The following is a 27,681-nucleotide window of genomic DNA, read 5'->3' as shown; positions in this document are numbered from 1 at the left end:
AATGTGTGGGTATACATGTATCTATATCAGTGAAAGCCAGAATAATTACTATCCTCAGTACCCAGATTGGCACCATGCTGTGTTTTAAATTGCAGATCTAAACAGAGTGCTAGTTAACGGGAAATTACATTTTCAGTTTAACAGTGGTATTTGATTATACAGAAAGTAGCAGGTTCCTTCCTTTCTCTTTCTCTTTCATTCATTCTTTCTTTCACACTAGTAAATAAATTAAGCTCCCAACTGCGTGAGGAGAGAGGAACATTGGGGGAAAGATGGGTTTTGTCATGAATACTGGAGACTTGGTGTGATGTCACTGCCAGCTCTGTGTGATCGTAGGTGGTGTTAGAGCTCCAGGAGCGAGAGGGGAGAGAGCAGTGGGAGAGACGATGTCGCTCTCAGACAAGCAGCCAGCCTCTCGCACTGCTGCTTACGGGCAGCTCTGTAAGGGCAAGCCTGCAGAGTGCCGAATGGACTCCCCAAAAGAAATCAGTCAAGCTGGATTTGAGTGGCAGAGAACAGAGGGCAAACTGAATGAAATCGGACTGAATGTCAGCATGGACGGGCAGCTGAAAGAGGGGCTTGTGAAGAATACTAGCTTCCTGGAGCAGAATAAGCGCTGCTTCTTTGAGGGGAAGCCAGACAAAGAGCTCAGCATTGAAGTGCAGGACAAGGACTATCAAGCAACCTCTGGTCACCTTGAGAGCAAGTATGTGATTTCTAACACCTGCTATTCCTTGGAGAGGAACTTGGTGCACCAGAAGACAGCTGAGTTCCATCTGGGACCCAGAGAGGGGCCAGACAAAAACAAAGCCACTACAGTTCAGGGGATGGTGGCAGGGAAGAATGGGCCAGAGACCAAGAGGCGGCCAGATCTGGATTTCCCTGGGGCTTCTGACCTCCCTACCCAGTTTGTGAAAGAGCAGGAAACCAGTGTTTGGAACCCCAACTTTCATCCAGTGGCTCAAGGCCCTCAGGGCTCAAGGGAAGCAACTCCAGGAAAGGAGAATGGCATCACCCCTGCCTGCCAGGTGATTGGGGTGGTGAATGATAACTCTGGGCAGCTTCAATATGAGTTCTCACTACCGGTGGCTGTAGCCCACCCAGCCCCCACTATTGAGCATTCACCAACTGCCATTCCACCAGTCACTATGGTGGAGTTCGCCCAGGAATATTTGAATGCCAGCTGTCATATCAGAGACCATGATAAGGAGTTGGAGAAATTGAGTTCTACTGAGGAGGGGGCTTTGCTCGACCAAGCCCCCCAGCAGAAAAAGGCAATGCGCCGGGCCCTGTCTGAATGTTCTCACCTCTCAGTTCCTCCAGCTGTCAACCTTGCAGATAAGTATCCTGAACTCCCTACCCAAGAAGAGATTTCTTCTGGCCTGCTGCCTCTCACCAGTAGCCCAGTGCCGAGTCCCATGCCCAGGAAACTGGAGGCTCCTGCCATAAGGCGCTCCATGACAGTGGCTGAGGAACAGACAGCTTGCTTCGTATTGAACCCTGGGGAACTGCCCATCCTGTCTACTGAAGAGGTACCTCCTTTTGTCTGCGAGGATCCAGTGGCCAAGAAGAGAGAAGCATTGACCCACTTCAGCAATAGTAGCAGCAGCTCTGGGAAGAAGGAGCTGGGCACTGCTGGGTTATATCTCCATGGTAAGCTGGAGCAGATTCCTGAAGTAAGCAGCAAGGAAAAAGGACGAGAAGATACTAGTGAAACAAGAACAGATTCGTGCTCCCAAGTCTGCCACAGAGGTGAGAAACAGTCAGGACAGACTGCTCTGGCAGGGAAGAAAGAAATTGAGGTCACTGCAACTCAGAGCACTCCATCGTTCCTGTGTAAAGAGACCCCACGTGATGGTATGTTTCTAAATTTTGCCTCCATGGGGAACAAGCAGACAGCAAGGAAGGAACCAAAGTGACAGATTACCGGCAGGAGCGTTAGGCGGCTCATTTCTGCTGGAGTCTGTGACTGCCTGGGGAAAGCTTAATTCCCTTGCATTGGAAGGTTGCTGGGAGTGAGGCGAGAAAGTGAACAAAGTGAATCTAGCTGGGTCACCCTGAATGTTTGCTGGCATGGCAGATAGTGTGGACTGAGGATGTGGCTGATTGAGTTGGGGGTAGGATGGGGACAGAGGGTAGTGGCATAAGAAATAGAGTCCCTTACGTGACCTCGTGTCACCCTGCCCACCCTATCCCCCATCCTCCCACCCGTCAGCTCCCTGTTGGTTTCAGCCAGATGATTCCTGAGCCCTAAATCATCCAATCACAACTGATTGATTTCCCTGCTTGAAAATCTGTCACTATGTAGATTCACAATGGGTTTATCAGCAGTAAGCTCCTCTCATTAAGTTGCAGTCTGGGTGCAAGCTGTTTTCCATTTGAGAACGTTTTACTTTTGTTCAAGCTGAAAAAGAGCCTTTTAAAGCTGACTATTTAATATTCTTTTCCTGTTCTTCATGTTTGACCGAATCTCGTTTCTAGTTTTCTCTTTCTGTGTGCATGTTGGGAGGATTTGTGGGAAGAAGGGGAAGAAAGGGAAAGAGGAGAGAGAAGGAGAGACTTGTATTTAATAAACAGCTAAATGTTGCGGTCTTTGAGGCTGCCTTCTATGTTTCTTCCTGGCCCTTTCTTCTCTTCCCCATCCCCCATCACCCCTTGGATCTTATTGGTGGTGGTCTATAAAAGCTTGTTTTCCTGAGTCCAGGTTGAGCACAAAGGGCCATGATTCACAAGCTAGTTAATGGAGATTTAAAACATGTGTTTTATTTGTAAAAAAAAAAAAAGCCTCTTTTCCTAGGAATTAGTTATTCCTCTCAGTACATTTTTATGAAATTTTTTACTCATTTTTTGTCTTAAAATTAGAAGTGAGTATTTTGTAAGGGAAGGGTAAGTGGAAAGGATCCTTGAAGACTGACAGGTTCTTTTTTTTAATGGAGATGGACCAAGAAGCTTCATGTTTCCTCTATGATTTCTTATGACTCCAAGATGACAAGAACTCAGGTATTCTATGCTGTTGCCTACTTCTAACTGTGGCAGAACTGTAAGCTCCTCATGGATAGAATTGTGCCATCTTTTTACTGATCTGGAGGTGCCCAGTTCAATGCCATCTGTCTTCTAGGTGTTAATGAGTGAAGATTTTTGTTTGTTGGAGAAAAAGTTTATCCTGGTTCACCCTAACAAGTTCATGCTGGTAGAATAAAATTTCAAATGACTGGCAAACCTCACTCACCTGTTCACCTAATAAATGTTTGAATGCTGACTCTGCTAAATGCTATGTAGATAAAACTATATAACGATTCATTTATTCCATATGCCTACCATATGCCAGTCACTATTTAGGCACTGGATGTTATCCTTATCCTCTAGCAACTTATGATCTAGTTGGGGTGGGGAGGGGGTAACAGGGTTGTGAATCATGGAAACTTTTTGAGAGCGTGGCGTTGAAAGCCTAGGATGCCTAACAATGCTGAGGGAAAGACTTCCAGGCAAAGGGACTGATATAAAAAAAAATATGAAGCTTAGACAGCTCTCACATTAGGTAAAAGAATAATGGCGAGTATTTATGGGACACTCTCTTAAGCATCATTTAATTTCAAAGAATGGAAACACAGAGGAACTCAAATTTATAGAAAGGTATTTATTGACAGGGAATCCAGTTGCAGGAAGTGTAGTCAGGCTGCAGCCATCGTATGTCTCAGGACCTCTGCTCTTCTTTAAACCTGTGCTCCATTCTCTTCCCTTCTGGAAACTTTTTTCTCTGCCATTTCTTACTTCTTTCTTTGTGACTCTGGTCTGCACAGGACAGTGGATTGCCATCTGTACATATGTGGCAAGAAATAATGGGAGAACAAATCTAGAAAGTTGTTTGGAACCCAGGCTTCAAATACCCCCTAAGGTGTTTAAACCTGACTCCTGTGTTCAAAAAATTGTGGTGACTTCCTATGACAATAAATGAAGTGGCCCAGAGTCAACTTTGGGAAGACTCACCTGTTCTCAGTAGAGAAGATGAATTAGAAGACAAAAAATGGAAGGCAAAACATCCCATGATGACAGTTTGAGTCATGTAGTAGTAGCAGGTGAAATATTGAGGACATGATAAGGGAAATATAACAGAGGTGAAATCAACTGGACTTGAAAACTCGAGGTGAAAGGTGCAAGAGAGAAAGGAATCAAAGGTGATGCTGTGATTTTGAGCCTGAGTTTCACGTGTAGTAATACAAATAACGGAAGATCCAACAGAAGGGAGCAGTTTTGTGGAGCAGTTACAGAGTTCTGTTTCGAACGTTCTTTTGCAAAACTGTGGGGACATTTGGGTGGTGGTCATTAGCAATGGTTGGTATACCCCTGAGGCAAAGGAGGAGGATCTTGGTGAGAAGCACCGTCTGGGAGGGAGACAGAAGTTTCTGTTTATGCATAGGTCAGGTGTTTTTCATTGGGTCACGTTTACTTGTACAGGTTGAAATGTTGCATGCTTTTATCATAGGCAGTAAGACTTCATGAAGTGTTCATGTTGTTTACTGAAAAATCCTGTGCTGGGGGCCGGCCCGGTGGCGCAAGCGGTTGGGTGCGCGCACTCCGCTGCGGCGGCCCGGGGTTCGCTGGTTCGGATCCCAGGCGCGCACTGACGCACTGCTTGGCAAGCCATGCTGTGGCGGCGTCCCATATAAAGTGGAGGAAGATGGGCACGGATGTTAACCCAGGGCCGTCTTCCTCAGCAAAAAAAAAAAAAAAAAAGAGGAGGATTGGCAGATGTTAGCACAGGGCTGATCTCCTCACAAAAAAAAAAATCCTGTGCTTATTGATAAACGTTCATAGTGGTCTGGGGCCATTGGCAACAAGTCACACGTTGGATAAGATATTCTTTCAGCTTGCTATAGAACAGACATTACTACCCTTGCGTGGTAGGGTTTTTTTCTTTCTTCATTTTTTTTTTTTAATAATTTTATTTATTTATTTTTTCCCTCTAAGCCCCAGTAGATAGTTGTATGTCATAGTTGCACATCCTTCTAGTTGCTGTATGTGGGACACGGCCTCAGCATGGCCAGAGAAGCGGTGCGTGGGTGCGCGCCTGGGATCCGAACCCAGGCCGCCAGCAGTGGAGCACGCGCACTTAACCGCTAAGCCACGGGCCGGCCCATCTTGCTTCATATTTTTAAAACTAAAAAAATTCAACTTTTGACTAAAAATATATATGGTTTCAAGCATCAAAAAGTACAAAAACGGTATGCATTCAAAGTTTCCTAGCAAGACAAGATGATGTTGATTCACTTTTTCCTGCTTCTCTCCTGTAAGTACAGCTAAATACTCTGGAAAGAATTCAACAATCATAAAAAGAATCTGAAGGGTGGAAAGGAGAGGGCGAACTGTGTAGGGATGTCAGGACTTGAGGAAGGACAGTGTAGTGAGTTCCTTGGGTTTTCTCTTGAATCTCCCATATATCGCGATCTGGGCACTGGAGAGTACCTGCAACCTGGAATCACCAAGAAGCATAGACCAAAAAAAAGAAAGGAAAAAAAAAGAAAGAAAAGCCTGCTCTCTCTTGCCAGAAGACCAGGAAAGGGAAAGCCCAGTAAAGACCTAGTGGTGAGCCCTATTTTCCTACCCATGTTCAGCAGCAGCGGTACAGGGCGCCAATTCTCCTGCTGGTACAGTGTCAGCAGAGCTCATGAGAGCCCACCTGTTGCCACCTCCACACGTCGCAGCAGCTGTAGGCCTGATCCATCCACACTGGCAACACTGCAGTATGAGCCACCCACACTGGCAGGGAAACCCATCCCCTGTCCCCCACCAGGTGATAGCACCAGCAGCACCTAATAGGCCTGGTGTCTTCCAGTCTTCTACCCAGTAGCAGAAGAGGACTTAGGTAGATTTCCTCCTATACCCTTCTCTCCAGTAGCAGAAGGCCAGGTATGTGCTTGCTATTCCCAGCAATACCAGCAGAGATTGAATAGGAAGTCTGCCAGCACCAGGCAGCCAGAAAACAGGCTAGGGGAAACTCTGCATTCCATGGGTCCAGCATCACTCAGCCCCAACCCAGTGAAACCACATGGCCCAGGGAAGTGCCTTCAGCCCTTGCAGGCAGTACCAGCAGGGACTGAGTGACAGTCCCGTGGAGCCAGGAGAACATAGCAGGCCACAATTGCAGTACAAGGTCTCTGGAAACTAAATTGTCATTGAAACTACAGCCAGAACCTTCACACTAAATTTAAACAGTGATTATGGGGCCGGCCCCGTGGCTTAGCAGTTAAGTGCGCACGCTCCGCTACTGGTGGCCCGGGTTCGGATCCCAGGCGCGCACCGAGGCACCGCTTCTCTGGCCATGCTGAGGCCGAGTCCCACATACAGCAACTAGAAGGATGTGCAACTATGACATACAACTATCTACTGGGGCTTTGGGGAAAAAAAAAGGAGGAGGATTGGCAATAGATGTTAGCTCAGGGCCGGTCTTCCTCAGCAAAAAGAGGAGGACTAGCACAGATGTTAGCTCAGGGCTGATCTTCCTCAAAAAAAAATAAATAAACACTGATTATGTACTAGTCTACAAAATTAGGATTTTAAGGTAGCCATCATAAAATTGCTTGAACAAGAAATTATGAATTCTCTTGAAACAAATGAAAAACTAGAAAATCTCAGCAAAGAAGTAGTTATTAAAAAAAATACCAACTGGAAATTATAGATAGGAAAAATACAAGAATCAAAATAAAAAATGTGTCTGATGGACTCAATAGTAGATTGGAGATGTCAAAGAATACAATCAGTGAACTTGGGAACAAAACAATAGAATTTATTCAGTCTGAACAACAGAGAGAAAATAGACTGAAAAAAAAAATTACAGTTCCTCAGAGACTTCTGGGTCGATAACAAAAGATCTAAAATTTGTATCGTTAGAATCCCAGAAGATGAGAAAGAATGTAAGCCTGGAAAACTATTTGAAGAAATAATGACTGAAAACTTCCCAAATTTATCAAAAGACATAAACCTACAGATTCGTGAAACTGAACGAACCTCAAATAGGAAAACCCAAAAAAAATCTATGCTAGGATATATCATAACTAAACTTTTGTAAACTAAGGACAAAGAAAAAATCTTAAAGACAACCAAAGAGAAATTATGCATTATCTATTGGGGAACAGCAATTCAAATAACAGTATGATTCTTATCAGAAGCCATGAGGGCAGAAGGAAGTGGCACAACATTTTTTAAGTGCTAAAAGAAAAGAACAGTCAACTGCAAACTCTTATATCTGGTAAATATTCCTTCAGAAATGAAGGGAAAATAATGACATTCTTAGATAGATTTATGGTACTGACTGCTTACATTAGAAAAGAGAAAAGGCCTCAAATCAGTAATCTAAGTTGCTACATCAAGAAACTAGAAAAAGAAGAACAAGATTAATCCAAAGCAAGCAGAAATCAGTGGAATTATGAACAAGAAAACAACAAAGAAAATGTGTTAAACCAAAAACTGGTTCTTAAAAAAAACAATACAATTGATAACGAAACTGACAAAGATAAAAAGAGAGAAGACACAAACCACCAGTAGCAGGAACAGGAGATATCACTACAGCCATTAAAAAGATAGTAAGGTAGGGGCCGGCCTGGTGGTGCAAGCGGTTAAGTACGCACGCTCTGCTGTGGTGGCCCGGGGTTCGCTGGTTCAGATCCCGGGCGTGCACCAACGCACCACTTGGCAAACAATGTTGTGGTGGCGTCCTATATAAAGTGGAGGAAGATGGGCACGGATGTTAGCCCAGGACCAGTCTTCCTCAGCAAAGAGAGGAGGATTGGCAGATGTTAGCTCAGGGCCAATCTTCCTCAAAAAAAAAAAAAAAGATAATAAGGTAATACTAGGAGCACCTTTACACTCAAAATTCAACAACTTAGAAGAAATGGACGAATTTCTTAAAAACCGCAAATTACCAAAACTCTGCCAAGGTGAAATAGATAACCTGAATAACCATTAATGAAATTGAATTTTTAATTAGGAAGCTTCTGATGGTTTCACTGGAGAATTTTACCATATGTTTAAAGAATAATTAACACCAGATTTTTACATTCTCTTCCAGAAAAGATAAGAGGAGGGAACACTTCCTTACTCATTTTAGAAGGTCGGTATTATTCTGATACCAAAACCAGACAAAGATAGTTCAAAACAAACAAACTAAGACCAATATCTCTCATGAACTTAGAGGCAAAGATTCTTAACAGATTATTAACAAATCACATCCAACAATATATGAAAATAATTTATACATGACAGCCAAGTGGAATTTATTGCACATATGCAAGGCTGGTTCAGTAATCAAAAATCAGTGTAATCCATATCAATAGTCTAAAGAAGAAAAATCATAAACACAGAAAATGCATTCAACAAAATCCAACACCCATTCATGATAAAACTCTCCTCAAAGAATAAAGGGAGAACTTCCTCAACTAAATAATGAGCATCTCCAAAAAGTCCTACAGCTAACATCATAGTTAATAGTGAAAGACTGAATGCTTTCACCCTAAATCGAGAACAAGGCAAGAATGCCTGCTGTCAACTGTTCTTATTTAACATAGTACTGGAAGTTCTAGTTAACAAAATAAAGCAAGAAAAGGAAATGAAAGCCCTATAGATTAGAAGGAAGAAATAAATCTTGTTGTATTTGTAGGTGACATGATTGTCTATGTAGAAGATTCCAAGGAATCTACCCAAATAAATCCTAGAACTAATAAGTGAGTTCACTAAGGTCACGGGATACACTATCAACATATAAGAATCAATTGCATTTCCAGATACTAACAGTCAAACTATTTTACTCAAAGTCCTATACATAAATGTTCATATCCGCTTTATTCATAATAGTGAACAACTGGAAACAACCAAAATGTCATACAGTAGGTGAAAGATTAAACTGTGGTATGGCCATACCATGGAATACTTCTCAGCAATTAATAGGAACTAACTGCTGGTACATGCAGCAACACGATGCATCTCAAAAGCATTATGCTGGGTGAAAGAAGCCAGACACGAAAGTTAACATACTGTATAATTCCATTTATATAATATTCTTGAAAGAATATTATAGAGATGGAGAGCAAATTAGTTGCCAGAGATTTAGGGGGTTGGGATGGCTATAAAAGGGTAGCATGAGGGAGCCCTGCAGTGATGGAACAATTTTGTGCTGTGATTGTTAGTAGTGGTTACATAAAGCTACACATGATAAAATTGCACAGAACTGCATATTTCCACACATGCACACATGAGTGCATGTCAAACTGGAAATATCTGAACAGACTCTCTGGGTTGTACCAATATTGGTTTTCTGGTTTCAATGGTGTACTATAGTTATGCAGGATATCAACACCCGGGGAGGCTGGGTGAAAGGTACATGGGACGTCTCTGTACATTTGTTTACAATTTCCCATGAACCTATAATTGTTTCAAAACAAAAAGTTTTAAAATAAAGTCTCCTATCCTCTCCAGTTTTGTGCCCCATTTTCCCCTATCAAAATTGTTACCATTATTTTCTTTCATCATGATCCATCTGAAGACTTTTTTTTTTTTTTTAAGATTTTATTTATTTTATTTTTTTCCCCCCAAAGCCCCAGTGGATAGTTGCATGTCGTAGCTGCACATCCTTCCAGCCGCTGCATGCGGGACTCGGCCCCAGGATGAACGGAGAAGTGGTGCCTCGATGCGCACCCGGGATCCGAACCCGGGCCACCAGCATCGCAGCGCGCGCACTCAACCACCAAGCCACAGGGCCGGCCCATGAAGACTTTTTAAAAATGCATGTACAAGTGTATTTTCAATAGAAATGTATTTTCATCCATCCCTTTTCTAGACATATGGTTTCATGTTCTATGTACTGTTCTGCCCCTTCCTTTTTTTTTCCACTTAATAGAGATTGTTCCCTATCAGTCATGCTTTATTTTTTCAGATTCAGCAATTACATTGATATTTCTGCCATGATGCTTTAACCGTTTTCCTATTATCAGACTTCTGGGAAGTTTGAATCTTTTGCTTTTAGAAACAATGCTCTGGGCCGGCCCCATGGCTTAGTGGTTAAGTGCGCGCGCTCCGCTGCTGGCAGCCCCAGTTCGGATCCCGGGCACGCACCGACGCACCGCTTCTCTGGCCATGCTGGGGCCGCGTCCCACATGCAGCAGCTGGAAGGATGTGCAGCTATGACGTACAACTATCTACTGGGGCTTTGGGGGAAAAAATAAAAAAAGAAACAATGCTCTGGTGAAAGACCTTACATGTTTGCTATTTTGCAGGTGTGTGAATGTCTCTAAGATAAATTTCTAGAAATTGGATTTCTGGATTAGAATTTATCTACACTTGTAATTTTCAGAGACACTGCTAGACTACCCTGCATGCATTGTACTATTGCACATACTTACCCGCAGTGTATATCCTCATGTTGTCCCCAACAGTTATTTTCATATTTTAGGACTTATGACAATACGTTAGGTTAAAAATGGCATTTCAGTGTGGTTTTAATTTTCATTTCTCTGAAAGATTGGACATCTTTTCACTTTGTGTGTGTGTGTGTGAGGAAGATCAGCCCTGAGCTAACATCCGTGCCCATCTTCCTCCACTTTATGTGGGACGCCACCACAGCATGGCTCAACAAGCGGCGCATCGGTGTGCACCCAGGATCTGAACCTGCGAACCCAGGGCTGCCAAAATGGAGCGTGTGCACTTAACCGCTGCGCCACTGGGCCAGCCCCTATCTTTTCATATTTTCAAAAGTGATTTGTATTTCTTTTTCTGTAAACTGTGTTCATATTCTTTTGGCCATTTTTCTAGTGGGTTGTTGGCCTTTATAGGAGTTATTGATTTGTAGGAGTAATTTATATAACAAGCTCTTTGTCTTTGATGTGAGGTTCAGTATTTTTTTCTTGTTTATCACTTGCCTCTTGACTTCTCTCATCGTTTTTTTGGCCACATTGAAATTTTTTGTTTTTCTTTAGTCAGACTTATCTTTGGTGGCTTCTGGATTTTGTGCCAGTTAGAAAGGTCTTCCCCACGCTCAGGTTATAAACTTCGTGGTATTTTAATGCTTTCAGGTGTAGCCCTGTTGAAATCTGGAGTAACCTCCCCACAGTGATGCTGCCAGGCATAGCCTTAGGCAGTAGACTTTATTTCTGGCCCTGGGTCTGATTTCATGGGTGTCCTCAGCCTTGTTGGGAAATCTGGGTCACTGCTAAAACTAGATCAAGTTAATCTCACATCCTCCATAAAGTGGTGCTTTACAGGGAAAGGAAGTAAGGGGAGGACACTGGATGATCTTCTGGCTCTTATCCCATCTCCCAGCAACCTTTATTCCAAGAGATAAACTCTCGTAAAAGAGGTTTTTGTCCCCTCTGTGCTCCAGGAGTGAGTTGTTGGGTGACAGAACCCCTTTGCTGGTTTCCAGGGAAGGGAAACCAAACTTGAAGGGCCATTTCCTTCCATTGATCAATTGTGCAAATCCCACTTAGGTTACTTCTCCACAGGGACAGGCTGCCTGAATCTCTGGAATCTAAAACTGTCCTCCATCACAATAAGGATGACTTGGGAGTCTTGTCCACATTTCAGCAGCACAGCCCTGTGGATTTTTTTCAGAATGAAGTGCTAGTTAATAGTCTGTCTCTGGTAAGACTTGTGTTTTCAAAATGGGTATGAAAAACTTGCTTAGCATAACTTTCCACCCCTTAGGAATAGCCAAGCCAGAAGAAGGACGGTCTACTGTGAGTGTGACCGGAAATGACATCACCACCCCTCCAAACAAGGAGCTCCCGCCAAGCCCAGAGAAGAAGACAAAGGTAGGTGCCAGAATGGTGGGCTATAGTGGGTATAAAACATCGCTATATTGTTTTAAACAGTAGCTTCTGCTATTATTGCTTGAATCATGAATGAAATTTCTTTTTACTGAGCTATTATGAGTCATTCCTCAAGTTTGAACATCCTTAGAAAATATTTTATATTCCTATTTTACCGTAGTGGCCTAACTCAAACCTTAAAATCTATGCTTTTGACTTTATTATCTTAAATATCTGTAGAAATGTTCTGTAGAGGTCGTTGCTGCTTCACTTAACAACCACAATAAAGGGAATTACAGAACTATTCAGAAATAGATTCTGAAATCTGCATTCATGAAAAGAGAACACAGATTTTTAAGGTGGATCATAGCTTCAGGCACTTACTGGTATTTATTGAAAAGTACAAATGCCACACTTTAGTGTGGTCTTAAAGTAGGATGCTGATGTTGCGTCATCAAGGTACAGATAATAGTAGTTTAATCACCTGCTGGCGACTTTCTTCATAGAATTACTGCCACCACCAAAAGTTGGTTGTTTAAAGCTATCCCTGAATTTAAATCTTCAGGTGCCAAACTGCTGGAATTTGTGATACTGTCATTAAGAAACGATTCCCAGTGTTCTTTATCTCCATCCTGGTGTCTTTCCACTCTTTACAAAGCTCAGAAGAAAGAAATGCTGATTTTCAGTTGCATATATCCTCATTGCTTATAATTTTACTTTGAATTGTGCAATTTATACTTTTTTTTCTTCATTTGTTTTTATTCTTGTCTGTGTGTTTGATGTTGGCCTTTAAAAAAAAACAAACAACAAATCAACTTAAAAGCCTTTGGCCACCACTCAGCCTGCAAAGACTTCAACATCGAAAGCCAAAACACAGCCCACTTCTCTCCCTAAGCAGCCAGCTCCCACCACTTTTGGTGGGTTGAATAAAAAACCCATGAGCCTTGCTTCAGGCTTAGTGGCAGCTGCCCCACCCAAACGCCCTGCTGCTGCCACTGCCAGGCCTTCCATCTTACCTTCAAAAGACGTGAAGCCCAAGGTAAGTCATCATCTAAGCACTGTGTCAGGGAAAAGTTTTCCCCTCTGAGTGTCAGATAGGCCCTTGTTTCTACCAGACAATGGAATCAGGCTTGTGGAATTGAGGAAAGGAAAGGGAAAAGTCGGAAGGGCAACTTGGAAATCAGTTTGGGGGCCCATGATGCAGCCATAACATTTGAAGGCCTTTTATGCTTTGTACCTTTCCCTGCCCTGGTTGGAGACAATATGGCATCTACTTAGGTTCCTCCCCTTTTCTCCCAACTCCTCCTTCCTCTTCACCTGTTTAAACACTTGTTAACCAGTTTCCCCTACTCCACGTACTAATCAGGTATTCATTTCTGGTATAATTCCCACGTCAAATTCTCAGTCAAATTCAGTTCTTTGTCTTTCTCTTTAATCATCCTGCAGAAGTGAAGTTTACCCATTACTTTTGTGCTAAGTTCTTCTAGCTTATCTCAGCATGTTCCAGCATCATGTGGTAACTTACTTTGCTTTTGGCATTAGGCCACCTCTTGCTGGGCTCCTGAAGTTTTTCAGTTTTCCAGGTCACCCACACATTATTGCCTAGAAATTGGTCAATTTGGAGCAGCATTAGCTTCACAGGATTGTTCTAGGAGCGAGCGGGTGGAGTCTGTGGCTGCCTTCCTTAACGTCTTGTTTTATTTAAGAAGGGCCGTTAGGTCAGCCTGATGTTATTCTTTAAATTCATGATGGGAAATAGGTTCCTGTGTTAGAGTGTCAGTGTTTTAATCTAATCTTTTAAAGAAAAATGGTAGAACCTAGGAATTATAGTCTAGGTTGAAACCCTGGCCAGGAAACTGAGAAATCCTGTCGTAGACTAGGAATGATAAAATCTCATAAAGGTTTCTGATCCTCATTTACCCGGTTGACTACTTTTCTTGATTGCTAGATGACAATTTATGTGATAAGAGGCCAGAGGGAAGATGACTGGAGCCATGCACAGCTCCTACCTGACACTAATTCAGCAGCAAATCCTGGGGGAGACAGAGGAGGGTGTAGGGAGGAGAGAGTTGTCTAGTGAAATTTCACTCGATGATGATAATAAAAATGATGTGTACTGTCTGGTTTCTTTATGTACATTAACTCCTTTTTTTCTCTCTGTCCACAATCTATGACATAGATATTAATATCCTCATTTTTAGCTCAGTTAAATAACCTTCATAAGGTCCAGTGCTAGTAAATGGCAGAGCCAATATTTGAACTTGGGTCTAACTCCAGTGCTGATTCTCAGGGCTTCTATCAACACTGTTCTTTCATGGCTTTTCGCCATGCAACTTTTAGACAGCATTTCAAGATACAGCTAACTTGAAGAGATGATCTGTGTTACAGTTATTACTGTTGTTTATCTTTTAGGTAAGAAACAGATGGAAACATTTTGAGAGATTGATGAAAACTAAAGTCTAATGAAATTTATTTTTATCCTTATTTTGGTATAAAGATTTATAGAAACAAAACAACAGGAAAAAAATCTACTTATTCAGAAAAATAAGTAGATCTTTGATTCTGGCAGAAGAGAAAATATAAATTGAGAAACAGCAGGGTAATTCCAATTATGAAAGCAGGCTGGTTCTGCATCTTGCTGAGGCCAAGAGCCTGACATATGAGGAATGTCATATCCTTGAGAGATTTCTATTCCAAGTAACTTTTTTCTAACTTATTTTTTCATTATTACTCTTACTAGCAAAATAATAAGACCCCAGTAGATTATTCTGAATCATAGTCATAGTATCGAAAATTTGAAGGAGACTCCAGAGGGTATCTGATTTAGTCCTCAAGTTTTAGAGCAAACAGAATTCCTCTGCACAAAATCCTACGACATGTTCTGGACAGAGCTGCTAGTTGAACTCGTTCCTCTGATTCCAACCTTAGGGTTCTTCCTACCATACTTAGGGACTTCGTTTGTAGAAATGGTCATTACCGTGCATTTACAGGGTTAGATTTTATTTAACTGGATGCCAGCCCTTAATTTCTGAGCACCTCCTCAGCTGATTTTCCATTTAGGCAGTATCTTGCTTATCTGCACCAACATACTGCCCTCCGTGTGGCTAGTTCTTTTTGACTAAAAGAGCTGCCTTCACTGTGACTGTGGTTCGGTGTGTGCTGTCTTGAGTAACATGGTATGTTTGCTTATCAAAATAGTGTTCATCCCCTATTCCTGTAGAAACCAGGCTGCACTGATTCCTTCCCTTCCTCACTAGTGACGACATGCCCAGCCTCCGTGAAGGGAACTAGAGTGACCCAGAGGCTGTGCATCTGCAGTTGAGAGACTTCTCCATTTTGTTTTCAGCCATAGCTGTGACATCAGTGCTTCTCCTTACTTCTGTTGGTCAGGCCTGCACCCTCTGCCTGTCCCTTTTCATTGTCTGTGTTCTCTCAGAGACTTCTCATTCTCTAGTCCCTAACATGGCTTATTAGCAAAGCTGGTCCTTAGAGATCCTCTGTTCCAACCTCTTTTATCCAGATGAGGAAATAAAGCCCAGAGAGGCTCAGTGATTTGCCTAAGAACACATTGTGAGTGGGGGGCTGAACTGGATCTGGAGCTAAGGCTTCTGACCTGATTCAGCTAGTGTTCTCTCCATCTACAGCCCTATCCTGTTCAGCATTCACTTGGTGCATCTTAGCCAAAAGAATAACTGAATTTGAACATCTTAATTTTTAATTTTTTGTTTTGTTTGTGTATATTTAATCTTTGATCAAGTATTTAATACATTAAATACCTCAGTGTTTAATCCAGTAGATCCTGAGGCAAACATAGTTTGTGGTGTGTTATACTTTTCAGGGCTGTTTATTCTCACTGGTTCAGTTTGGATTGAGGTAGTTTGATTCCCCGTTTCCTGACCCCAGATCACACAGCACTCTACATGGCCAGTTTCTCATGTTGTCTGGAGGACTTTGATCTTTGAGCCATATATATTTTCCTGTCAGTAGCTGCTGAACACACAGAACCCTTGTTTTCTGGTGTAGGCTTATATAGAACCATCCTTTGGCATGACTTCCTGGGGCTATTGTTGACCCACAGCTCTATTCCCACTTTCCTGTTACCAGCCTGTTGCAGACGCAAAGATTCCTGAGAAGCGGGCCTCACCATCCAAGCTGGCCTCTGCCCCAGCCTCCAGGCCTGGCTCCAAGAGCACCCAGACTGTTCCAAAAGCCACAGTAGCTGCCACTGTTGCCTCACCTGGGTCAAACAGTAGGAGTCCCCCCACACCCCTGCCCAAGAAGCCTGCTGGTGAGTATTGTCACCTTTCCTTCCCAGGGGAACCAGTGGGGAGAAGAGTGGGGCCTTGGCTTTGCCCCAGATGTAGCTCCAGCCAGCGTCACAGAGAGCTGTGCAGACCTGCTTGTGCAGCAGTCCTTAATGGGGTATGTTGAAAAGCAGCAGCCTTGATCTGTCTCTCTGTGAGGTTAGGAAGTATGTATAATCAGGAAAATCTTGATTGGAGGGGACTCATTAATTCCCAGGTAGAATTTACTCTCCCTTTCTTAGTAACTCCACAGCACCCAGCACATTGTGGTCACGGGCTTACGTGATAAGAAATAGACCATTCAATTCCAAAGGCATGTATTGATAACTCACTGCTAAGGTCACGTGGAAGGCATCGTCAAGATGTAGAAAAGAATCAGATGCAGTGCCTGGCCTTATATGTTCCACAGGGCATGGTCTTTACATGGCTGGCTGACTACTCTATTCCCAGAGACTAGCACAGCCTCTGGCTCAAAACGGACATTCAGTAATTGTTGAATGAATGAATGAATCTCAGTATTGGATGAGCCATTCAGTAGGTCAGTTTGTTAAACGTTATGTTAAAAAGCGTATGTTTGTGCAGCCATCAAGACTGAGGGAAAACCTGCAGACATCAAGAAGATGGCTGCAAAGTCTGCACCAGGTAATACCCCGTCCTCCACTTTGCAGAACCCTAATTTAAACCCCTACGTCTTCTGTGGCTTTAAGGCTCCCTTTTGCTCTCTCCTCCTGAACCTTGTTATCTCTCACTCCTACCTTTGCAGCTGACTTGAGTCGCTCAAAGAGCACCTCCACCAGTTCTGTGAAGAAAAGCACCACTGTCCCTGGGGCAGCACCCCCAGCAGGAGTGGCTACCAGTCGAGTCAAGCTCACACCTGCGCCATCCCGGCCCTCCGGGACTCCTTCCTTGGACAAGAAGCCTACGTCAGCCAAGCCCAGCTCCTCTGCCCCCAGGCTGAGCCGCCTGGCTACCAATGCTTCTGCCCCTGATCTGAAGAATGTGCGCTCCAAGGTTGGCTCCACGGAAAACATCAAGCATCAGCCTGGAGGAGGCCGGGTGGGTCCAGGGAGCTTGGGTTCCTTGGCATGCTGGCCCCTGCTTCTTCCCTTGCCACATCCAACCACTGTTCTCCAGGCATGTCCCCACGTCAACCCAAGGGACCCACCGAAGCAGAAGGGCAGTCAGAGCATTGGATTCAGTGTCAGGGAATTCCATCCTGGGCTCCACGTCCCAGCAGCAGGCAAGGGTGGGCTGAGCTCTGGGCTTTCTCTTCCCATCTCAATCAGAGGGACTCGTGTTCTGTGTTGTGGAGTCTATACATACAGTGTTGTTTGGAGACAAAAGGGTTCTTCTGCTTTACAAAACAAACAGGGGAACCTCTGAGACTGCGAAGGTGAGAGACACTGAACCTGAACCTGGTTTTACACGTTTCTTAACCCTGCACTGTAAGTGTCAGGATAAGCAGAAGGCAGAATGCCTTTTCCTTCTCCAAGCTATGACTTGGGTGGAGATTCGTCTGAAAGAGGACCAGAGTGTCCTCTTGTGGCCCGGATAACTTGCTGTGGTGAGCTGCAAGCAAGTTTGTTTAGCAAGTCCAGCTTTTCTAAACAAAAGGACTGACATAGAGTGTAGTGATAGAGAAAGACATGGCAGGCCACAGTGTTTCCCTTTAAGGATTTTCTGGTTGCATCTATCCTGGAATTATTTGTTAACTGTTAGCAACTATGGGGACTTCATATGTGAAAAAGGCGATGGCAGAAGTCCAAGTTCAAGTCCCTGGAGCAGTAACCTTCTTTCTTTTTTTTTTTTTTTTATTTTATTTTATTTATTTATTTTCTCCCCAAAGCCCCAGCAGATAGTTGTATGTCATGGATGCACATTCTTCTAGTTGCTGTATGTGGGATGCGGCCTCAGCATGGCCAGAGAAGCGGTGTGTCGGTGTGCGCCCGGGATCTGAACCCGGGCCGCCAGTAGCGGAGTGTGCGCACTTAAGCACTAAGCCACCGGGCCGGCCCTGGAGCAGTAACCTTCTCATTTCTAGCACTTAGTATAGTCATTCTCTAGCACTTAAACCACCGCCACCACCACCTGCGACTCAGGATAAGGTACTTAAATTGCTTCAATCCAGAGCTGTTAAAAAATTAAAGAGAGTCCAAAATGAGGCAGAATCCTGGTACTGTTGGAAAACACGGATGGCAAACTGGGATTAGTCTGGGATAAGGGCCTAAAAGTTGCTTTTGCTAAGAGATTTTGGCTCAGGCGTACCCAGCCAGACCTCTGGGGCTGTGGTACTGATGGCCCATTTCCCCCTTTCTGTGCTCTTATGCTTTCAACATGCAAAAGTTGCAGGAGAGTTGAGTAACTCAGTCTGGTGGTTAAATTATTTTCTGTTTCAACATACTGAAGGGTGTGACACTTGCCATCATCAGTAGTGGCTCCCTGTGACCATGGCAGCTTGCTTGGGGCATATCAGAACATTTGAGTGGGAGGGCATTGTAATTTGAAAACTGATAACCCGAACACACACTCGGAAGAGAATCGTGAATTTTGCCCTTCTTCCTACCTTTTTTCCGTGAATGGTGTCTTGTTCTCTTCCTCATGTCTCAAGACTTTGGTCTGCAGCTCCTCCCTCTGGCTTGGTCTACCCTGGGAAATGGGTGGTTTTTCCTAGGAGCAAGGATGACCTGCTTCTGCCTGGTGGCCTGGCCTGGATTCGAGTCCCCTACAGACTTCTTCCTTCTTGGCATTTGGGCTCTTATCCTCTTGGTTTGAAATTTGCCCTCCCTTTATCTCCATCCAGGCCAAAGTAGAGAAAAAGACAGAGGCAGTTGCTACAGCTCGAAAGCCTGAACCTAATGCAGTCACTAAAACAGCCGGCCCAATTGCGAGTGCACAGAAACCGCCTGCCGGGAAAGTGAGTTTTATTTAGACTATTACCTCTTGAAGGTAAAAGATGATAAATTGTTTCTTCCAGCCTGAGTCACTTTCCCTTCTATTGCACTTTTTTCCTGTCCTTAACTAGTTTCTACTTCTCCCCGTGTTCCCTCCTCTGTGTTTGATGACTCAGCCAATACAAAATTTTTTTTAACAACCCTGAAAGTTAACAGAGTTGGGAGCCCAGTAGCCCTTTGGGGAATATTTGTTCAGCTGGATAAAGTGGATCCAAAAACGTTCAGTGACTTCCTTTATACTGACCTTGATCTGAAACCTACCCATTATGTGCAGAAACACACAAAGCACCCAGGTTCTTCCTCAGTAAGACATGGCCTTGGTAACCTTCCTGCACCTGGAACTCTGGAGCCCTGTGCTTTAAGTTGAACTAGAAGGCCCCTCTCATAACACTGCTGGGTATGGAGCTAGCTTCATTTGTCCTGGTTCCCCAAGTCACCTCTTAACTGAAAGTTAGGGTGCTCATTCCCAATGGAAACCCACTCAGCATAGGGATCACAGCATCACCTGGAGGGCAGAGGTAACTGAAACTCGAGGTTCTTGCTCCTTGCCTCCGTACCCTCGAACCAGGCCCCTCCTGCTTGCTGTGGGAACCTTCTTCCCTTAGCTGTGGCAGTTAGGTAGTCTCTCTGACAAGGGCTGCCAGAGAAGCCTAAGCTCTAGCCCTTAGGGACCAGAACAGGAGGTCTTAGCCCAAGGAATTTGTACAGTTGGCAGGGTGAAGAAGGCTGCATCATGGCTTCTGGGTGATTTCTAGAGGTCCTGTGGGTCTCTGGTTCAGACCAGGGTTCATTAGGAGGGGGTTTGCTAAACAGTTATTCATCATCGAAGTTGTAAAGAAGGCAAAAAATGGTGAAGTGTTTGGGTTAAAGTATCTCAGGATGGATTACTCTGTGGAGGACCCTGCAGTTTGGGTGCTCCTCATTTGCAAAAGGCTCTGAAGTAAAGGAAGGAAGGAAGTTGGCAACTGTTTCTTCTTGAGAAGGCTCAAAAAGAATTCTTTGTTCCCGCCCTTAGAGCCTGGGCCTTTGTGTGGCTCCATTCCAAGGGGAGCCATTCATGTACAGCACAGTGTGCTATGCCCCCCCGGATTGTGCGTCATTGCAGTCCTACATAGAGCCTGTTCCCTTTGCACATGAAACTCATGAGGCACAGGATTGGACATCTGGAGTATTGAAGAAGGTGTTTTACCCTTGAGTTGAAGTTTAGACCTAAACCTCAATTGTACCATGCTTCCTCAAGCCCTGAGACAAATGGGCTACCTGTGGAAGTGTGGAAGCTGCTGAGCCTGCGGCCTGTGCTCCCTCTGGTGTCCAAGATTTTGCATAGCAAGTCCAGTGGCCTCTGGTCTGTTTGCATTTATAGGTGAGCAGTGTCCCTTCTTCCTGTTAGTATCAGATCTGTCCCCTACCAGCCAGCTGCCCAGTGCTTCTCCAGGCAGCCTTTGCCTCCCAGAGTGGGTCTGACTGTAGCAGTTCCAGGCCCCACGTTTAAGGGAAGTACCATCCTTCAATGAGGACCAATCTGAATGTGCAGGACCCCTGCAGAAAGGAGCCACGGGACACTGTGCCCCAGCTCTTGGGGAGAGAGCAGGCAGGGGGCAGAGCCATGCCTGGGTGGGCATCCAGGACCTGCTGCTGTCTAGGCCTTGTGAACCACAGCCTAGCCCCCAAAGAGCAGTGATGACGACCATGTAGCACTTTTGCAACATCTGCTTCTGTCCTTGTGTTGTTTGTTGATGTTTTCACTCCCTTTCCTGCTCCTTCAAACTCCTTCCCCTGTGCTTTCCCACAGCTGTTCTGCTGAAGGTGGGGGCGGAGTTTTAACAACACTCTTTGTTGGTCACTGTGATCATGTGTGGACTCACTGCCTGCTCTGTGTCGGTTCTAACCAGCCCTCTCCCTTTGTGTTGTTTTTTCTGTTCTCTAACAATCCAGGTCCAGATAGTCTCCAAAAAAGTGAGCTACAGCCATATTCAGTCCAAGTGTGGTTCCAAGGACAATATTAAGCATGTCCCTGGAGGTGGTAATGTAAGTATGAGCTCTGGATGGCTGGCGCCTTGAGGCGTAGCCCACTGTGGGCACACTGGGGAGAGGGCCACCTGCCCATGCTGACAGGACCGTGGCGCACTGGCCTAGGGCTTTCTTCATAAGCAGGCTAGTGAAGTGAGGGGAAACCTTGATGCTTAAATGTGTTTAGACTGAGTGTTTCTGGCGAGCCCCTAAACAACAGCCCAGGGACACGCACTTGGCATCTTTTCACCCTTGTGGATGAGAGGCCTTAGGTTTTCCTCCAGCTGTGTCAGAGACTTGGTCTGAGGGCAGCGGTCAGTAGCAGGCCTGTCATCTGTCTCGAGTCTGCTCCTGGGGACACACACCTGTGTTTGCACTCCCACTTAGTATGGCGGTGGTCCTGACTCTGAGACAGGTGTCTGGATTTCTCTCAAGCCCATCTTCGAATCCTTGTTACTGTAGAATTAATAAACAGGGAATTAATAAACACTTCCTCCTACCCCTCCTCTGCCTTGCCCTTTGTCTTTATTACTCTGCTATCTTCTTTCCCTCTTCTGTTCTTTCTCTTCTTCTCTCCCTACCTTCTCCCTTTTTCCTTTCTGCTCTCTTTCTTCCACTTTTTCCCTTTTCTAATCCTTTCCTCCTATTCCCTTTTCCTTCCTTTTCTTTTTGTTCCCTTCCCTCTTCCATCCAAACATCTTTTTTATCATGCTATTCTGTGCCGGCCCTAAGATCTGTGTTGGGGACACAAGTGACTCCAGCTCGCAGGGAGGTCCTGGCCTAGGGAGAGACAAGGCAAAGTATCGTTGTCATTTAGCATGTAAAGAACACCCTCTGTATTTTCCACGTGTTCCTGTGACAGTGCTCAGGCAAGCAGGACTCTGCAGTGTGTGCCAGGGGCGTTACAGAGCTGTCCACATGCAGCCTGTGCCCTTCACTGCTTCTCCACCTGCTTCTCTCCCACCCCCAGAGTGAGAGAGCCAGTCCTGTCTTGGTCTCTCTTGGGTTTATTGGGTTCCTTCTCCTTACTATCCTGAACTGGACTAAGTCCTGTTCTACTTACCCTTTTCATTTTTGGGCTCTGTACCCCCTGCCCCGTTGGTCATGCCATCCTGCCCAAGGCCTACAAACACACCCCCCCACCCACCAGCAGTTCCACTGTGAGAAGTACAACCATAGAGCATCCCTTTCTTGCCCCACACAGCTTCCCCTCACTGTACCTCCTTCCCAGTCATCTTCCCACCGGTGGCCCTACCTGGCACGGGCAGAAACTGTATCCTTTGCACTCAGGTGGACTGTGTTTGGCCAGCTTGGTAGTTGGCCAGACATTTGTTAATCTGGTGTGGGATCAGCTGAAGTGGGGAAAGCTTTTAAAGGCAGTATCTGGTTAAGGTGATAAAGATCCAGCCTATGAGGGGCCAAGGTAGGCACTGGCCCTAGCATTTCCTTTCAGGCTTTTTGCCTGGATGAAAACAGAAGGTGAACAGGGATTCTGAGGGAATTGGGTTGCTTGTGTGTGTGTGAGAGAGAGGCAGAAATGCATTTATATATGTTGTGTGGTGTTGGTAAGAGCTCTGAAAATAGTTGTCAATTATCTGTCACCTACTGTGGTCTTCCTACACTGCCTACACATGACTTCAAACAAGATTTTTTTGTGGGGGAGTGTACTTTTTTAAAACATTTTAATTTTTGGAGGCTTCCTTAAACAGCAGAGCATTAGGAAACCACCCATGAGCAGTGTTTCCAGATGGGAAGATGAGGGTAAACAGCCTGGACTGAGGCACTATAGTTCCTTCCATCAGTCCCGCCATAAAGCCACTGCAAATAAACAAGCAGTTTAGAAAGAGTGGGCCCGCTGTACAGATAGAGCAGCATTACATGTCTAAACCCCCGTCTCCTACCCCCCCACACCCCCCCAATATAGACATTATGGAGTTACTGCTGGGATGAGAGGCTTGGAGCAGGATCTCAGTTAGTGCTCAAAAAACACCCCCATGTACACATAGACATCCCCCTTGTGGAGAGCCAGGAAGACTTCAGGGAAGGGAGCATAGCAGGTGCTTCCTTGGCTGGTCCCAATTTAACATTTTGTGGCAGTTTTAATTCCATTTCACCCTCTCAGGGGATATGTATGTGTGATGGTTCTGAGACCTATTGGCAGTGTCATTTCAATAGCATATATTGATATCTGCAGTAGGCCTTCGAGTCGTCACAGACCAGTGGGGCAGATTACATAAACACAACTAGAGCGAGGTACAGTGGATGCCAGGGTCGATTGTGTTCCAAGAGGCCCACAGAGAGGGGTGTGGCTTCTGCTGGCTGTCAGGCTTCACTGAGGAGGGGACATTTGGGCTAGTCCTCGAAGCATGAGAAACACACGCCATAGGCTGGAGAAGCAGCACATAGCTCCTCAAAGACAGAGCATTGCTTGAAGGCAAGTGGTCAGGGGAGGAAAGAAGAGGGGGATCGTTTGGAAGCAGATTGTGGATCCTCTACATATCAGCCTAAGGAGGCAGAGCTGTGTCTCAGAGGTATTGGGCCTTGTTAAGTGAGTGGGACACAATTAAGCTTTTAAAATATTTAATTTTAGAAATTTTCAAACATATAAAACAGTAGAAAAAATAGTAAAATGAACTAGATGTAACCTTTACCCAGCTTCATTTACCTTTATAACCAATCTTATCTATATAGGCCCACCCTAATTATTTTGAAGCCAGTCCTAGATATGTCATTCATGTGCAAATATCCCAGTATATAACTTTGAAAGATAAGAACTCTTTAATATACGTGTGTATGTATATAAAGAATCCTGCAAATATGTTAAAACAGGTTTACTTATTTGAATCAGGATACAAGTAAGGTCCATAAATTGTGATTGGTTGATGTGTCTCTTGTCTCTTAAAATCTTAGCTTCTTTTACTGTACAAGTTCCGTGTCCAACTGTTTTTTGATAGTAATGTTTTTCATGAGTAAACCAAGTGGTTTGTCCTAGAATCTGGATTCTGCTGATTACATCTGCATGGTTTTATTTAACATAGTCCTTTGTCTCTCCGTTTTATTTAAATTGATTCAGGTTTGATTTTTTCCCCCACATTTTTGCAAGACTTTCAGGTAGTGGTGGTGTTTCTGTCAGGAGACACATCGTGTCTCACTCCTCTGGCCTTCTCTCTCCTTGTGATGCTGGCAGCTGTTGATGCCGCCGTATACCTAGACCCGTGAGTTCAGTAGGGGTGCACTGTGGTGAGACTCAAATTCTACCATTCCTTCTTCATTTACTGGCTGGAATGCATCTGTAAAGCAAAACCTCATAAACTATTCTTTAGTTGAGGACTAGGCAAGAGGTAAAGAAGTAGAGGCTTCAGGTGCAAAACACTGTCAAGAAATGTGTGGGCTCCACACCTTGGTGGGAGGCCTGGCCTTGGCGAGTGACCTCTGTTAACTCCTCACAGGTGGTCTCAGGGATGGCACAAGATGGGCTTGCCACCATTGCTGCAGAACACATGGTGGCTTGGTTTAAGCAGCTGCCAAATCTTTGGCTGGGAAAAGTACACTTTCCTATATTCCTGTTTAGGATTGCAGCATTGTTGGGAAGATGAGATGAAGTGGAGGCTGTTGTTTTGATGGTGATAGGTACTCTGTAAATGATTACTGAACACGTGAAACGATTAGTGTCCAGCTGATACTGTGTTCCTTCAAGAGATGATGTGAAGAAGAGATGGAGTGAAGCTGGAGCCAAGGAAGGCTTTGGAGAATGCAGCATTCGAGCTAGGCTTTTGAAGGATAGGGAGAAGACTGCAGTGAGCTTGCTAGACTAGGGAACAGCATGAGCAGAGTTCTAGAAGCAAGAATGAGGATGGCTCAGGGAAGCTGACGATTATGGAATGTGGTGGAGACCATATTTCCTGACCCTGAAGAAAGGAAGACAGGGTCTTAAGAAGGTAGCCATTTAATGGCGTTGTGATGAAACCCCACCAGAAGAGTGTGACACCTGCATGGAGGGGTTGATTGTGGTGGAAAGCCAGGCTCTTCCACAGTATCAGGGAACAGCTAGACCGCTCGCAGGAACCCTGGAATCCCCATCCAAGAACCCAGCAGGATCTCCTGTCTGTAGGTGTCCTTTCCTAATTTAAAGACATGCCATCAGTCCCTCATACCAAGATGTTTTGCCAGGGCTCCTGCAGGACAGACATTGATGAAAGTCTATTGGCCATATTAAAAGCAGGACCAAGTATAGAGGACACCCAAACCAGTCCCCAACCACAAGGCATATCTGTACCGTGATTCATTTTGGATAAATAATCTTGCAAGGCCGTTCGTCCTTTTGATTACTCACCAAACACAGACAGAATGTCAACTTAGTGAAAGGTCCTGTGGAGCCTGTAGGGAGCAAAGCAAAAACGCAGATCGTGCTCAGTCCCTGCAGATGTAGAGCTTCAGGCTGCTGGAGTGAGGCCTGTGAACACATACAGCTGTGCCAGGCAGGCAGTGCTCCATTGGCTGGTGGAAAGGGGAGAGTGCTACATGGGAGAGTGAGGTGGCACATCATACAAAGGGTTAGTGACCTTAATAATACAGAAAGCAACCGAAGGGAAGCATTTTTCACCCATAAATTAGCAAAGTTTTTTTGTTTGTTTTTAATGAGAATACCTAATGCTGGGAGGATATGGCTAGACAGAAACACATAAACTCTGTGGTGGAGGTGTCGATTGTTGTTGCATTTCTGGAAAGCAGTTAGGCGTCATGCTTCAAGAACCTTAAAACAATCTGAACCTTTGACAGAGTAAGTTCTGGGCGTCTTGCTTGAGGCGTCATCAGAGTTGCCAACACTTCTATCCATAAAGATATTCGTTGCTGCCATGGTGATATTAGTGAAAAATCTGAAAAAACCCTAAATGTTCAATATCAGAAATATAGTTAAGTTTATATTGCATTTTATAGGATACATTTTATAGGATACTTTCTTTGCATTTCCCAACTTTTATGGGAAAATGCTTGTAGCATGAATTAGGCAGAAATAGAGTCATATATAAAAATAGATAGGTGTAGATCTAGATATATGTATGTCTGTGCTGTCAGCCATGAGAGAAAAATGCATTGAAAAGAACTGGAAGGAAATAAGCCAAAATGTTGTTCCAGATTATCTCTGTGCTAGGAGTTGATGGGTAAGATTTGAGGTGGAACAAAAGGGACATTTCAAGACATTTGGTTCCAGAAAGAAGAAAGAAGAGCTGTCTGGTAGAAGCACGGATAGGGTCAGGATGGAAAGACCTGGACATGTGTGGAAACATTGGTTTGGTCTAGCTGGAAGTGGGGTCGGAAGCTACAAGCAGGGCCAGGATGGGTCAAGGGCCCTTGTAAGCACTTTGGGAGGCGACCCTCACCTTGAGTAGACTGAGACAGGGACTTACAGAGGGAGAGAAAAAACATGGAGAAGAGGATCATAAAGGGAACATAGGTTTGGCCCTGACAATACCCCCTCTCTCTGAGGCAGTAATTTTTTGCGTGTTTTTCTCCTCAGGTTCAGATTCAGAATAAGAAGGTGGACATCTCTAGGGTCTCCTCCAAGTGTGGGTCCAAGGCTAACATCAAGCACAAGCCTGGTGAGTGGTGCCTCCCTTGTCCTGGGGCACCTGGGGCGGGGGGTCCTGCCATGGGCTGGCTGGGTTTCATCCCTTATGCCTTTGTCATTCCATAAAGATTCATGGAGCCACCCCCACCCAGGACACAGCGGTGGAAACAATGCAGTCCTCAGTCCCTGTCAGGGAGGGGGCATTGGGGAGCTAATCGCTTAGTTGGAGGAGGAAGAGTTTGTAAAGACTGCCATGTGCACCAACATCATCTTGAGGACCTGTTGGCCTGGGCCTAGAGGGTGGTGTGCTGCGGGCTGAGAACCTGGCGGGGCCTCCCAGTGAGCATTCCTGGGGCTAATGCTGAAGGAGCTCTAGAGAACAGTGGCCGGGACTCACCTGTCAGATTCAAGGACAAAGGATATTTCCGAGCAGTGAAGCATCAACCACAAGCTCTGGCAGGAGACAGTGAGTCCTTCAGTAATGTCACCTCAGCCCGCAGACATGGGTCTTGCAGCTGCAGCGATGCAGGGTTGACTTCCACAGCGCAGTTGGCCTGGTGCCCCCGCAGAGGCCTCTGGGCAGAGCCTGCACTCTTGCCTCAGCATTCACCCTAACAGCCTCATGTGTCCCGGTTCCCTGGTCTGGAGCAGATTTGGGAGTAGGGAAGTATCGCTGCAACAGCAGGCCGACTGGTGTCGCAGTCACGAGGGGCCAGTTAAGGTGAAGGCAAAGAAGACTCCCTTGTCTCTCAGCAAAAAGTGTCATCCGTTTCAGAATGTGTTCTATTTAAAAGGATCAAAACAGTTTAGCCCTTAACTAACCTTCATTTTTCTCCTTTTATCTGGAAAATCCACTCTTGTGAGATGCCTGCCTCCCTAGTGAGACCCAGTGACTTGAGGTCCAGTTTCTGCCAGGGGGCTAGAACTCCAGTTTGTAGGACATCTGGAGAATTTGGCAGGAAGCTGGGTGTTGAGGTTTGTATTGTAAGCTGAGAGGAGATGAAAGAGTGAGAGAAGGGCTCACAGGGAAGCCAAGCGCCTCGTGAGGGGCT

At 44.9% G+C, this 27,681-nt stretch overlaps 1 protein-coding gene across 11 annotated transcripts in view; it reads left to right on the top strand.

Moving 5' to 3' along the window:
• The window catches only part of MAP4 (microtubule associated protein 4), a 195,480-nt gene that overhangs the window by 164,054 nt on the left and 3,745 nt on the right, over positions 1–27,681 (top strand). For 4 of the 11 annotated variants that reach the window (XM_087430891.1, XM_087430895.1, XM_087430893.1 and 1 more), the window contains 9 exons: positions 337–1,857; positions 11,692–11,798; positions 12,619–12,834; positions 15,900–16,083; positions 16,682–16,741; positions 16,863–17,155; positions 18,900–19,013; positions 20,986–21,078; positions 26,579–26,660. In XM_087430891.1, the coding sequence (XP_087287017.1) occupies positions 337–1,857; positions 11,692–11,798; positions 12,619–12,834; positions 15,900–16,083; positions 16,682–16,741; positions 16,863–17,155; positions 18,900–19,013; positions 20,986–21,078; positions 26,579–26,660 (2,670 nt within the window). The remainder of the gene's footprint in view (positions 1–336; positions 1,858–11,691; positions 11,799–12,618; positions 12,835–15,899; positions 16,084–16,681; positions 16,742–16,862; positions 17,156–18,899; positions 19,014–20,985; positions 21,079–26,578; positions 26,661–27,681) is intronic. The other 7 variants (XM_087430899.1, XM_087430897.1, XM_087430892.1 and 4 more) reach the window with 6 other exon arrangements.

Source organism: Ceratotherium simum, chromosome 5 (genome assembly GCF_057802395.1).
Source record: "Ceratotherium simum simum isolate JZ-2026a chromosome 5, ASM5780239v1, whole genome shotgun sequence".
Classification (NCBI taxonomy): domain Eukaryota; kingdom Metazoa; phylum Chordata; class Mammalia; order Perissodactyla; family Rhinocerotidae; genus Ceratotherium; species Ceratotherium simum.
This window is presented reverse-complemented; position numbering and strand designations above follow the sequence as displayed.